Source organism: Stegodyphus dumicola, chromosome 1 (genome assembly GCF_044657685.1).
Source record: "Stegodyphus dumicola isolate Sdum_Otavi_A_Nest chromosome 1, ASM4465768v1".
In the NCBI taxonomy this organism is placed as follows: Eukaryota; Metazoa; Arthropoda; class Arachnida; order Araneae; family Eresidae; genus Stegodyphus; species Stegodyphus dumicola.
The window spans coordinates 149,115,604-149,128,543 of NC_140768.1; the positions used below are offsets into that span (position 1 = coordinate 149,115,604).

Below are 12,940 nucleotides of genomic sequence, written 5' to 3' on the forward strand. Positions count from 1 at the left end.
TTTTGCTATGTAGTACCTACTTAGTTCTGAACTGAAGAATAATATAACTGTAACAGCCATACATACAGATTATGTTATCTTATTCAATGAGTCAAACTAGTCAGTTCATTGCTGAAGCATTCACCAGCTTTAGGAAAACCAGATCAAGTAGGATAGTGCTCTTTTTTTTTTTTTTTTTTTTTTCTTTTAACATAATTAAGTATCAATGTGCTTTAAAAATGATAATTCAAATTGTGATAAAGGTACCTATTGATTATTTACTACATCTCAGATTTTTAGAGGTAGATATTTCCCAGCAATGATGTCTGTGCGTTTTCTTTGGTGGTAAAGTGCCAATAAATAGTATTTAACTGTAACAGTCATGTATAATTATAACTGACTTCTGATAATTGTGTATGTAATTTTATATTTCATTTTTGTTAGCCATGTTCTCATTTTATAAATATGGGTCTTTTTGATTTGCTAAAAATAATGAAAACAGAAAACTGTTCATTTTTTCTAGTTTCAGTCTGCTATGTCATGGGATAGTAAAAATCTCATACAATGAAATAATAATCATTCCAAAAGCATATTGCAAAAGTAAAGTTCTGATATATGCAAATAAATCATTATGTGAAAGAAAGGAATTTGGTTTGAGAGAAGCACAGCTTATTAATTTTTGTTCATCACAGTTCACAAAGTGTATAACTTACTCAAAATAATTCTAAAATGATGAATTTTGGTACTTTCTGATTTTCTGAACCTCACCAGAATGATGTCAAAAAAGTATTGATGGCCTACACCATGTTGCGAAGAAACATTTATGTGGCTACACATGTCACTAAAAATCATTTATGTCGCAACCCAACTATACACATAGCATTCTCCCACACAGCACTTCTCCAGATATTTTCACTAGTGTGGTTGCAGATTATGATCCCTCCTATGGGAATTTCAGTACTTCAGCATTGGGGTGGACCACATACTGCAGCTTCTGTTGTCTCTGGTAAAATCTTTGGCAACGTAGCTTTCTGCATGCATGCAACATAAAAGGCATCACATGCCTCTCTTTCCTTTCTCATTTTAGGATTTTGGTGCAAAATTTTGCAATTTTTTTTATTTTTTTTTTATTAAAAAGATTTATAGGGAGAACAACGGTGAAAAAAAGCCTAGAATTGTGCATGTCTTGTATTGAAGAAGAAGAATGTAAAACAATAGGTGGTGGTGGATGCATCGCTGAATTAAATTTAAAGATATGCAAACAAACATCCCTCTCCTAACTCACCAACAAGTTTGCAAATGCTCTTCAAAGTTGCCAATGAGTTCATGACTTACCACATCTGTGGTAAGAATGTAAATTCCATATATTTTATGGCTCTTGTTAAAGATGGGATTAAACACAGGAATTTTAGTTTAAATATAGGAATTTTAATTTAATAACTTATATTTAAACACAAAAACTTATTTCTATGTTTCCCTTAATGGGAGAGCAAACATAAATATTGGTGCAAAATGTAGTTTAAAACATTAATGGTAAATTTAAAATACATTCAAAATGCAGTTTGTCACAGTTCTAGATCATCCCCATCTTTAGTAAAAAAGAAAAAAAAAAGGTAATGAAGAAGAAATAGATAATGGAAATGACACTGTGTATTTTAAAATATAAATGAAAATTTAGGATAATCCAAGCAATGTTTATGTGTCTAAAAAGTATATTCCTTAATACCTTATGCATACTAAAGGTTACTGATAGAATTAACTGACAACAGTTACTTTTAAAACAATAATAGTATTAAGAGCGATTCAAAGGATGTATTTAATTTAATGGACAGTAGGCAATGTAGGCATATATATTTTGCTGTAAATTGACTGGCAAATGTTATTCAGTAAAGGAAAAGATCCCATGTGTGCTTTCTCTATATCACTACTTTGATCTAGTCCATCATTAACAATATTTTTTCTGGGATTCCATCTCAGAATGAAAACTGAGATAAATTTAGGTGTATAATTGTAAGCTTTGTAATCTTGTTCTTAAAAATGTAGTTGTATCACGATAAAACATTAATAAACTATGTTAAATGTTGTTTTTCCAACATTCCATTAGCAAAATAGAATATGGATATAACCCTCTCAAACAAATAACCCATTTTCCTTCCTTTGTAATGATCCGGTATTTCTCAAGTGCGTATTGAATAAAGTCAAAATATATATTAACATATGAATTAATTCAGTTGTACATAAAATCACCTCTGATTTCTTAACTGATTTTTTTAAAGGATTAAAACATAACCACTTTACGCCATAAAAGGTTTTTTATTACAAGGGCTCAAACAGCTTTACCACGTGACAAAACAAATGACGTCTATGTTACATCTATATTCTTCTAACGAATAGCAGCTATCACAGCAGGAGGTACAGCGAGTACATTTTAGGCAAAGAATATGTATTGCTTTCTTTGGATTTAGGAACATGCTTCACAAACAATCTACATTGCTAAAAGATTTTAGAACATGCAAGGTTTAAAATGTAATAACAGTTTATACATTTAAAAAAAATTCCTGCAATTCATACAACTTATACATCTGTTTAACTTTATTCATAAACACATTTATATCTATATTATTATGAAACCCTTTAATTTTAAATATTATTTAAACAAGCTTTTGTATTACTTGTTGAAAGTAAGTAGCTTTTGATAATAGTTGCTGCCAATCAAATATCATTACTTCTACTTCCTAATTAAATCTGGCTTTGCAAATTTTTTTCCTTATAAATATATCTTCTGTATACGCATTGCACACAGAGATTTGAAAAATACCAATTTTGCCGTTTTTCATCAGTTCTTCCTTATGCAAATTTTGGAGTACAAGGAACATGAAAAAAAGGGCATGCTGAGCGTATGCAATTTTTTTTTAATGTAAAGAATGTTAAAATCCATAATTCAAATTATTTATTGTTTGCATAAAATGTTCAAAAAACAGAAATGTTTAATTTTTTTTGATAATTTTCCTTTTTCATTTTTAGTAAACAAACTGTGTATATTTATCATTTTAATTTTGTTACTCAAAGGAGTGCACACCTTAATGTTTTGGGAAAATTCTGGCATGATACATCTTAATAGGAGGGTGGTCTTAATCAAGCTATCTCTTGCATCAGCAACATAACCCTTTAAGATGCTTAGTTTGATGCACTGGTCTACAACCTGGGTGGAACAAAAGAAGATTTGGAAATCCAGTTGCAGTGATGGGCAAATCTGTAATAGATTTTTGATGTTCTTATCCGTAATGTTCTTTAGTAGTGGAGAAGAAGAGATACTGCAACTATCTCACCAAATCATGTTGACATAGTCTGTTGCTTCAAAGTTTAGTTTTTGCCTGCTGAAGTTTCGAATAGTGTTTTCCTTGGAAAGTGGTTACGTTTTCAGCAATTGATGCAGCCCTAGTTCTCTGATATGTCTCCTTTTATCCAAAAACTATACCAAGGATAAAATTTTGGGGATAAGCAAAGAAAGCATCCCACTGAGTTACTAGGTTGGTGACTTGCAGTAAATGTTGAGTTAGATATTGTGATGGTTTCAAAAACTATTCACAATTTGGACTGTGAAATTTTTCCTGATTTTGAACTCGGGAGGATGGAAAAATTTAAAATAAAAAATATCGAAAGTAGTCCTCTGAAAATTTGCAAATATAATGCTGATTTCTGTTGTTTGACTTTAGTAGTGGAGTAAATAGTAAATAATTAATATCTGAAAGTTCAATTATTATTTCTTAAATGCAAATAATGCAAAAATACATTAAAAATGTTTTATCAGTTGTACCTTCTCATAATAGAAAAATACTGTAATCAGTTTCCCTAATTATTAAATACTTTAACCATTGATTGGGAAACATGAATAAATGTAATTCTGCATTGTGGAATTGTTAAGAGCATTGAATGATGACAAAATGGAGCATATAGAAAAGCAGAAAGCTTTTTTAAGGTTCAAAGACAAAAACTTACAATAATCAGAAAATGTGTCCCTTGTCAAGCGATATTTTTATTTTAGGAGACAGGACTAATTTCAATGGTTTTTATGCTTATAATTTGGGGTATTACTTTCAGAACTGATGATTAAATTGCTCGCAGGTGCAGAAATTTAATTTTCTCACACCTATTATAACAATAAAAGCAATAACTACATATCCATTTACTTAGGTATTTTATAATTTAAGTATAAAAGGTTAAAATATTTACTTCTTCCTTAAAAAATGTATGAAGTGGTTGATGATTCTAGCTAAACATTTCTCTAAAGATAACCAGCGTGTACATACATATTTCAATTTTTTTGTTATTTCAGTATTATGTAGCTGTTGGAATTGTTTCAATTTTTCTTTCCTTTTAGCAATCCTTCCAAGTCAATAACAAATATCGGAACTACTCTGAAATGCTCCCTCAAGTCGCCAAATTTCTCGCCAAATATTTTTGGCGAGAAACTTCATGCTGCCATATTACTATGTAAATTTTTTGTCTACATTTCAAACTTTAAGCCTAAAATGTCTCCAAAAACACGGTTTTCGCACATGCAAAAACTATGTTTTGAACACACGATTTATGCTAAAAATCCAAAACAAAAACAAAAAATTTAGATAGCAAAAACGTAAAGTTTCTAACCAAAAATATTTGACAAGAATCCATGTACACAGCGACATGTTTTAACTTAAAAAAACATCTACGAATGGCACACTGTAGGCAACGAACGAATCTAAGTACTACGCACACCTCGCTTTAATAAATTAACATAACAACAATAAATTTCAAAGAATACCATGTACACAGCGTTCTGTTTCAACTTTAAAAAACATCTATGAATTGCACAATCTACACTAAAAACAAATCAAGAAAATAAACTAAAATAAATTTCAGACAATTCAAAAAACAACAATAAAAAAGGAAATTCATACAAAAAACAATGAATATAACATTCTACAAAATAAAAACAATAAAATAAAATGCACTTACTATAATGAAAGCTTCTTTTAAAAGCAGAAATATCTTTCCCCCCTATCTTCTCAGATACAGAGCATACAAAGTCCAAAATACATTCGTTAATAAAATTTCGCCAGTCACACAACGTCTGTGAAGAAAACTTCCACGATTTTGCTATATCACATGCCTTCCTACAATTCAAAATTTCGAAAGTAACAATAAAAACTTCCTCCAACGTTAACTTGCTACACGAAAACCAAGATCCAAACCTTAAACTCCGCTGACACCCACATACTTTATTAGCAACAATTTTACTGCAAACCCCCACAAGTCTAGCAGAAACACCTTTTTTCGTCCGAGTTCTCATATCAGCTCCGCGTTTCGGACACGTCAAACTCCGTTTTAAAAGTCCCGACTCCCACAGAAATTCCAAAAATACACTATGATCCCCATAAATACATCCGTGAACAAAAGACTCGTTAACAACTCCAACATCATACCTTTTCATACTAAATTTACTCTGCACACAATCTATAATACGCGGCTGAAACCTTCCCACCACGTCTTTCAGGCCATTTCAAAAACACACGTGACACAAACCAATTAGCAATTTAAACTACTCCACCAAAAGACTTTTCAACGTCGACATAGTTGCCATACAAACACGCAATCGGCCAAAAACTAGCGCAAAACACATATTGCCACATTTGGTGAAATTAGGGCGTTTATCAGAGTTGTACCCAAATATCAGTAATGAGTTTAACTACACTTATTCGTAAAGAAATCTTTTAACGGCTAAATTTAAAGACCCTTTTTAATGGCTAAATTTAAGAGCTAACAGATGCATTTCAAAATTTACAATCTTCAAACCTACAATTCTTGGTAGTATGGCACTATGCGGTAAGCAATTACCCTAAATTTCATTTTCTTTTAAAGTTTTAATAATTAGCTGTGCTATTATTAAAGCCTGTCAAATCTCTTCTAAAGGGGGTAGAAAGTAAAATTTCTGAAGAATCTGAATTTAAAAAAAAAGAAACACCTGGATACAATTTTGCATCTGTGTCATTGCTTCCATTCGTACACATGCAAAATGGAACTTTTTAATGCAATAAATAACAAAATTAATTTTTCTTTCTTGAAACCATTTCTTCTACAATTGCAGTCGTTTTTGTCCTTGCACTTGAGTATTTCTTAGCAATTTTACTGCTGGGAAACATTATTCTAAATGCATTCAGTGGCTGGTTGTGCTCCAATAAAAAGGCAGAGCACAGGCATTCTGCATTAACTTTTTGGTCCTTCGTTTCCACAGAAAAATTGAATTTTTTTTCCATTTCAACTCACATTGTTCTTCTGTACGCACATGTTTAAGAAAATCAGCTCTTCCACTGTGCCAAATCGACAAAATATCGCAGTTTCTTAAACTGTTTAAAGGAAGCACATGAAGCTCTGTTCACTGGCAAGATGAATGAAATAAACAGCCTCAATTTTGCTTTGTACTCATTATTTAATATATGACAGACGATCCACAGTGGCTCTTGATTATTATTCAAGAACTGGAACACAGCGATTTTGGAGACGTGTCTCAGACTGTCATACACAAAGCAGAAACGTGCCATATCTCAATGACGAAACAATTTCGGTTTTTTTTATATGATCTAGGAAAAAAATGAGCACTTTCACATGCCAAAAATCACTTTTTGGGGTACAAATAACAAAATATTCAGAATAAGAGAAAGTCACGAGAAATATGTTAAAAATCGGATTGCTGGGCGAATGGTCAGAAATTGGAGAGTTGCAATCCTGATGTGAAAACAGTACTATTCTTAAGTGTAGTTATAATAAAAATTAAATATCCAACACTTTTCTGACAGTGACAAACATTTAATGATGATGTAAAATATAACAAAGTTATAATAGGAAAGAAAAAAAAGGGGGAATGCAGCGTAGCTCGAAAATATAATTGTGGTGACTTGAACAAAGCCTTTCAGTATGATAACTCATTTCCTTGAAAAAATTTTTATACTACATTTTTCATCTTTTAGCTGCAACCAAAATGACTGAACTACTAATTAACAAATAACTGCAATCAGATTACCACAATTCCAATTACTGCAAACTTGTTTAGTTAAAGCAGTACAGAGTTAATCTTCAGGTATAAATAAAAGTTTAACTTGTTAAGCCAAAATTTTATAAAATAAATAAAAGTTTAACTTGTTAAGCCAACATTTTATTTAGCAACAATTATAAAACAAAAATTAAAAGAATTTGCTACTCTGCTTCAAAGTGAATGAGGAAACCTGCCACTAATAATTTTCAAATATGGCATTTGGATTTCACTAGTAACATTTGAAGAGTTATGTGTATTTCAAGTGTTGATAAATTTTTGATCTTCTGTAACATCAGATATTGAACCCAGAATCTTTAAGCAAATACATACAGTTAGTCACAAACGTCTGCGTACAGACTAAATTTTAAATTTAAAAAAACACTTAAAGCATAGAAAAATGTATTTTAATCATTGCATTTTTTTCTTCTATTAGCTAAAATTGTAAGCTTAAATTAAAAGTAAATAATAGTGTAATACGTTTTACATTTTTTCAAAAATATATTTTGTCAAAAAAACTCAAATTCCCTCCAATAAGTCTGCGTACACTTTTAAAAAAAGCAAAATATAAGTTTTTTACATTACTTCAGTACTTTGTAGGATATCCTTTATTCTTCAAAACAGCTTGCAGATGTCTGGACATTGACTGAACTAGTTTTTCAGTGTCATCCGACTTAAATTTCGCCCAGTCTTCCTGCAATTTACTAATTAGCTCATTTCGCGTCGTAATATTGTGTTTTCGAATTCGTTTCTCCAATTTTGCCCACAAATGTTCGATTGGATTGAGGTCCGGTGACTGTGGAAGAGAACGCAACTGTTTTGGAGTGTGATAGAGGAGATATTCCTTCACAATTTTAGCTGTATGTTTCGGGTCATTGTCTTGATGGAAAATAAAGGTATTAGAAAGGTTTAAATTTCGGGCACTGTCTCGTAGATTTTTCTTCAGAATATCCAGATAAACATACTTATCCATGACTTTATCAATAATGTGAAAATTTCCAACTCCTTTCAACGACATACACCCCCATACCATCACACAGACAACTCCATGTTTGACAGTTGGATTTAAATTTCTCAGATTCAGTTCTGTTCCTGGCTTTCTCCATACAATAGGGTGGCCATTAACTTTAAATATTGTAAATTTACTTTCATCTGACCAAATTACATTGTTCCAGAAGTCCTGCGAAGAGTTTAAATATGTTTTGTCAAAAGCAATTCTTTTCTTTTTATTTGTCTCGGAAATGTATGGCTTAGACCTAGGTTTGCGTTCATGAAAATCGGCCTTTTGCAGCACTTTTCGTACAGTTTCAGGAGAAATTTCCTTGTTGCTAAAAAAATATTAGTAGTTAAAAAAATATCTTTTGTAATGCTTGCAGCAGAAAGTTTAGGATTTTGTTTAATTCGTAAAAGAATTTTTCCTTCTTCTCCCTGCGTTAGTTTCTTCGGTCTCCCACATCTTTGTTTTACAGCAAGACTACCAGTGTCAAGATAGTTTTGAATAACTCTTTGCTCACTAGAAAATGGTTTTACCAATATAACGAAGAGTTTTACCTTCATCTCTCAATTTGATAGTTAGTTGTCTCGTGTAACTAAAGGAATTTCTTTATTGGTTGTCATTTTCGTCAAAGAAAATAGAAATAACAACTTCCAATCAACGTGAAATTTGCTTCAGAAATCAATGACCTTGAAAGTGTAACCTTCTTTGCATTCTCAAGTTTGAAGTTTAAAAGTTAGATAAGAAATCCCCCGCCTCCTTCGCATTGTACGCAACTTTATTGGCTTTGATTTCTGGCCACTTATCTTTTAAAAATTAGTGCGCATAAATTATTAGATATGAAAATATTACAGTTAAATAATTTCAAAGTCCCTTATTGAAACTAAATATTTAAAAAATAAAACTTTAAGAAACTACCCTTTTCGCACCTTAAAATTTGGATTTGATATTACTTTTCTTGATCCTATGAAAAGCAGTTCAGTATTCTGTAAAGTACTTCCTCCTTAAAATGCCCACATGTGATTAATCATGAAAATTAGTAAATTATCAAATTTGTAATTTACTGCTTCTAAATATCTGTACAAAGGTTGCATTAATACAGAAGTAATATTTGAAATTATAATCAAGAAAATATGCCTTATTTATATGGATATTTTGAGAACTTTGAGTTTTTCTGGAAAATACTTCATCAAATAAATTAATAAGTTTACGGGAAAAAATTATAATGCAAATAATATTAAGGAAATAGCAGATTACATTTGATTTTATTTCTTTTAATGTAATAACAGTCTACATTATATTCAAATATTTAAGGATATTCCTTTTATCATTAATCTAAGATTAACTACAGATAAGTCTAATAAAAAATACCTACCATAAATTTACATGTAGAATATAAAGCGAAAAATTTCACTTAACTGTTAATAATAATATATACCTTCAATATGCTTCATGAACTTCACTATAATTTTAAGGCTATTTTTCATTAAAATATTGAATAGTATTCCTTTCTTATTTAACAGACTGAATTCATAAGTAATCTTATTATTAATCATGATTGTTGTTAAAAAAAAAAAAAAAAAAAACTACTTTTTCTATTAAAAAATTTTGTGCAATAACATATCTCAGTTGCAAGATTTGTTAAAGTCAGAAAAACAATATTTCTAATGCATAATTATTTCTGTATATCAGCCCTGTACATTTATCCTCTACATATATTTTGATTTTTTTTTCTTTAGAAATATTAAGCAATGTTAGCCAAGAAAACAGAAATTCTGAAATAAATTTTAAGCTTCAAAATACATTAATAAAGAACTTAATATTTCTGATAAACCTTTGTTTCTGAAAAATAAATTATGATACTTTAATGTTATATTCTTCAAAGTTATATAAATATTTGCTGATACAAAATTTCATTATCATGGTATTTGGAATTTAGTGGAACAAACAGATATAAAAAGCAAGATGATTTGAAACTGTGACTCAAATATTACATGGCTTTTTTTCAAATATGTATCATAAATGTACATAGTTTTCCTACAAAACTATACATATTCTTTTAAAATTTGATTTGATCAAGATAAGCACTTTTCTAAAAATTTAAAATGATGTTTTTTGTTATTCAGATATAAAAATTATATAACAAAACAACTTCCCTTTTTAGTATTTAATTTCATATACAATTACTATATTGCCAAAACAATGCATTTCATGTAAGCTAAAGTTCCTTACTTATAAATAGATGCAGATTTAGAAGTTGATAGTTCATCTTGATGGACTTTGTACACGTATTAGCTGTAGGACTTAAAAATAATTGAATGTTTTATAATTTAATTATACGTGATAGTCATTGAATAAAAACTTTTTTCAACTGCAGTGACTTTAGCTACTGTAAATTCTTATCCACCTTCAACAACTTATTTAAATTAATTTCACTTGTTTATTACTAGAAATTTAAAAAAATGACAAACTTCTTTATAAAACAGAATGCTGAAAGTGTAAAAAAAGGAAGAGAAGCAAATGCTATTTTCTGGTTTATTCCTTAGAAAGATTATGTTTTATAATGTCCATTATGAATTGAAAAATATCAAAGCCATATTCCAATTCATATTAATCACTGGTTTTCTCAACAGTATGGATCAACATATGCTTCTTTAAAAGATGCTTCTGTATAAATGACTCTTTACATATATCACATTCATGTAGTTTTCTACCAGTATGACTCAACATGTGTTTCTTTAAGTGGTGTTTATGTGTAAATGACTTCTTACATATATTACATTCATGTGGTTTTTCACCAGTATGGATTAATACATGACTCATTAAATTACTTTTCACAGTAAATGACTTCCTACACATATCACATGCAAATGGTTTCTCACCAGTATGGCTCAGCAAATGTGTTTTCAAATGGGAAATCTGTATATATGACTTGCCACATGTATGACATTTATAAGGTTTCTTGCCAGTGTGGGAAAACATGTGCTCCTTTAAGTCTTCTTTCAGAGCAAATGATTTTTCACATTTAGCACATGCATGTGGTTTTTCATCAGCATGGATAAGCATGTGTTCCTCTAAGTCACTTTTTAGTGTAAACATCTTCTCACATTTAGCACATTCACGTAATTTATTAACAGTATGAACAAGCATATGGGCCTTTAAATAACTCTTATGTGCAAATGATTTACTACATGTACTACATATATGTGGTTTTTCACCACTATGGGTAAACACGTGTTTTGTTAAATTACTTTTTGATGTAAATGATTTCTTACATATATCACATACATATGGCTTTTCACCAGTATGACTAAGTATGTGGCGCTTTATGTGATCTTTTCGTGCAGATAACCAACCACATATACTACAGGCATGTGGTTTTTCACCAGTGTGAACAACCATGTGTTTTGATAAATAAACTTTCAGTCCAAATGACTTGCTACATATATCACATGTATATAGTTTCTGACAGTTATGGATAAGCACATGTTGCTTTAAATGACTTTTCCGTGAAAATGACTTCTTACATTTATCACATTCATGATGCTTCTCATCTATGTTGTTATGCATATTTCTTTAAGTCGATAACTTTCAAGAATCACAATATATAATATATATTTACTTGCTTGTGCATATGTATAACATTAATCATTTAGTATGGAGATACTGTCCTAATCAACTCATTTTATTCTTTTATCGTCGAGACATTCACATTTAATGTGTAAATCATTGCTCAGTTGCGGCATGTTCCCGCCAGAGATACATACAAGCTTCCTCACTTGCATTGATGTTGACATTCTTCCAGTTATATCTTAGAGCAGGGGTTCTCAACTGGTGGTACACAAGAGAAAAATAGGTGGTACGCAAAGAAGTAAAGTATTTTTAACTATTAAATTCAAAAATTAAAACCCCCAACATTCTGATCGAGTTTTTTTCTCTAACACTCGTAAATTTATGCGATCTGAGCTCTGTTCAAGAGTTATTATCTTACGTGTATGCGTAAAAGATAATTCCTTTTTAAAGAAATACTAGCACTAGTTAATGATTGGGATTACTTGAATATACAAGCATAAACATATAAATCCTTTCCGTTTACTGATGCGAGAATTATTGCATTTCTTTCTACGCCGTTCTTCACTAATGCATAATTTCAGAATTTTAATTAGCTACGAAAACAACGTCATATTTTACACTTTAATGTCATTGCAATACACATCCCTCTTCTCGAAACTTACCATACACACAAATTGATGAAACTACCAATAGAATAGAGAACGACAGAAATACTGTGACGACCGCTAGACGGCAGAACTATAAGGAACCTTACCCTCGATCACAAGCGTCAGCAAAACAAACAACTGCCCAACAAAAGATACGTTGCCTTAAGCTTGTAAGGGACTTGCTTGGCCCAGGGAATTGAGTTTCCATAGAGCAGTCGGTTCTTTTTGAATTTTTGCTTCCTGGCGACGAGTATAGTCTGCGTCTTATTGATGTTTACTTGCATTTTCCATTGCACTAGCCAAGCCTCTAATGCTTGTATGTAATTTTGTAGTTGTTGGATAGCTGAACCAGCAAATGCACTTTGTGTGAGGATTGCTGTGTCATCTGCATACATAGCCAGTGTTGTGTTGTGTGTTGTAGGGATGTCGTTCACGTAGATGTTGAAGTAGATGTATCAGGTTCAGTGTTCCGCCTTACTTGCTTCGGGAACATGCAAAGACCTGACTCGGAACAGGGAGCTTACTAAAGCTATGTTCAATAAATGTGGGAAGTAGACAAGATACACAGGAAGGGTATACGAAACCCTTTATTTTTCACTCTTTACAATAATTTCCGGACTTCGGAATACAGAGACTAACCACTTGTGGTCTGAACGTAAGAATATAAAAATATTAACT

General features: G+C 30.9%; 1 protein-coding gene across 1 annotated transcript; it reads right to left on the bottom strand.

Moving 5' to 3' along the window:
- Positions 1 to 2,272: 2,272 nt before the first annotated feature.
- LOC118204543 (uncharacterized) lies at positions 2,273 to 12,382 on the bottom strand. The gene has a single exon (XM_085821900.1). The coding sequence runs from the start codon at positions 11,610 to 11,612 to the stop codon at positions 10,653 to 10,655; it is 960 nt and encodes a 319-aa protein (XP_085678026.1). The 5' UTR covers positions 11,613 to 12,382; the 3' UTR covers positions 2,273 to 10,652.
- Between the last annotated feature and the right edge of the window lie 558 nt (positions 12,383 to 12,940).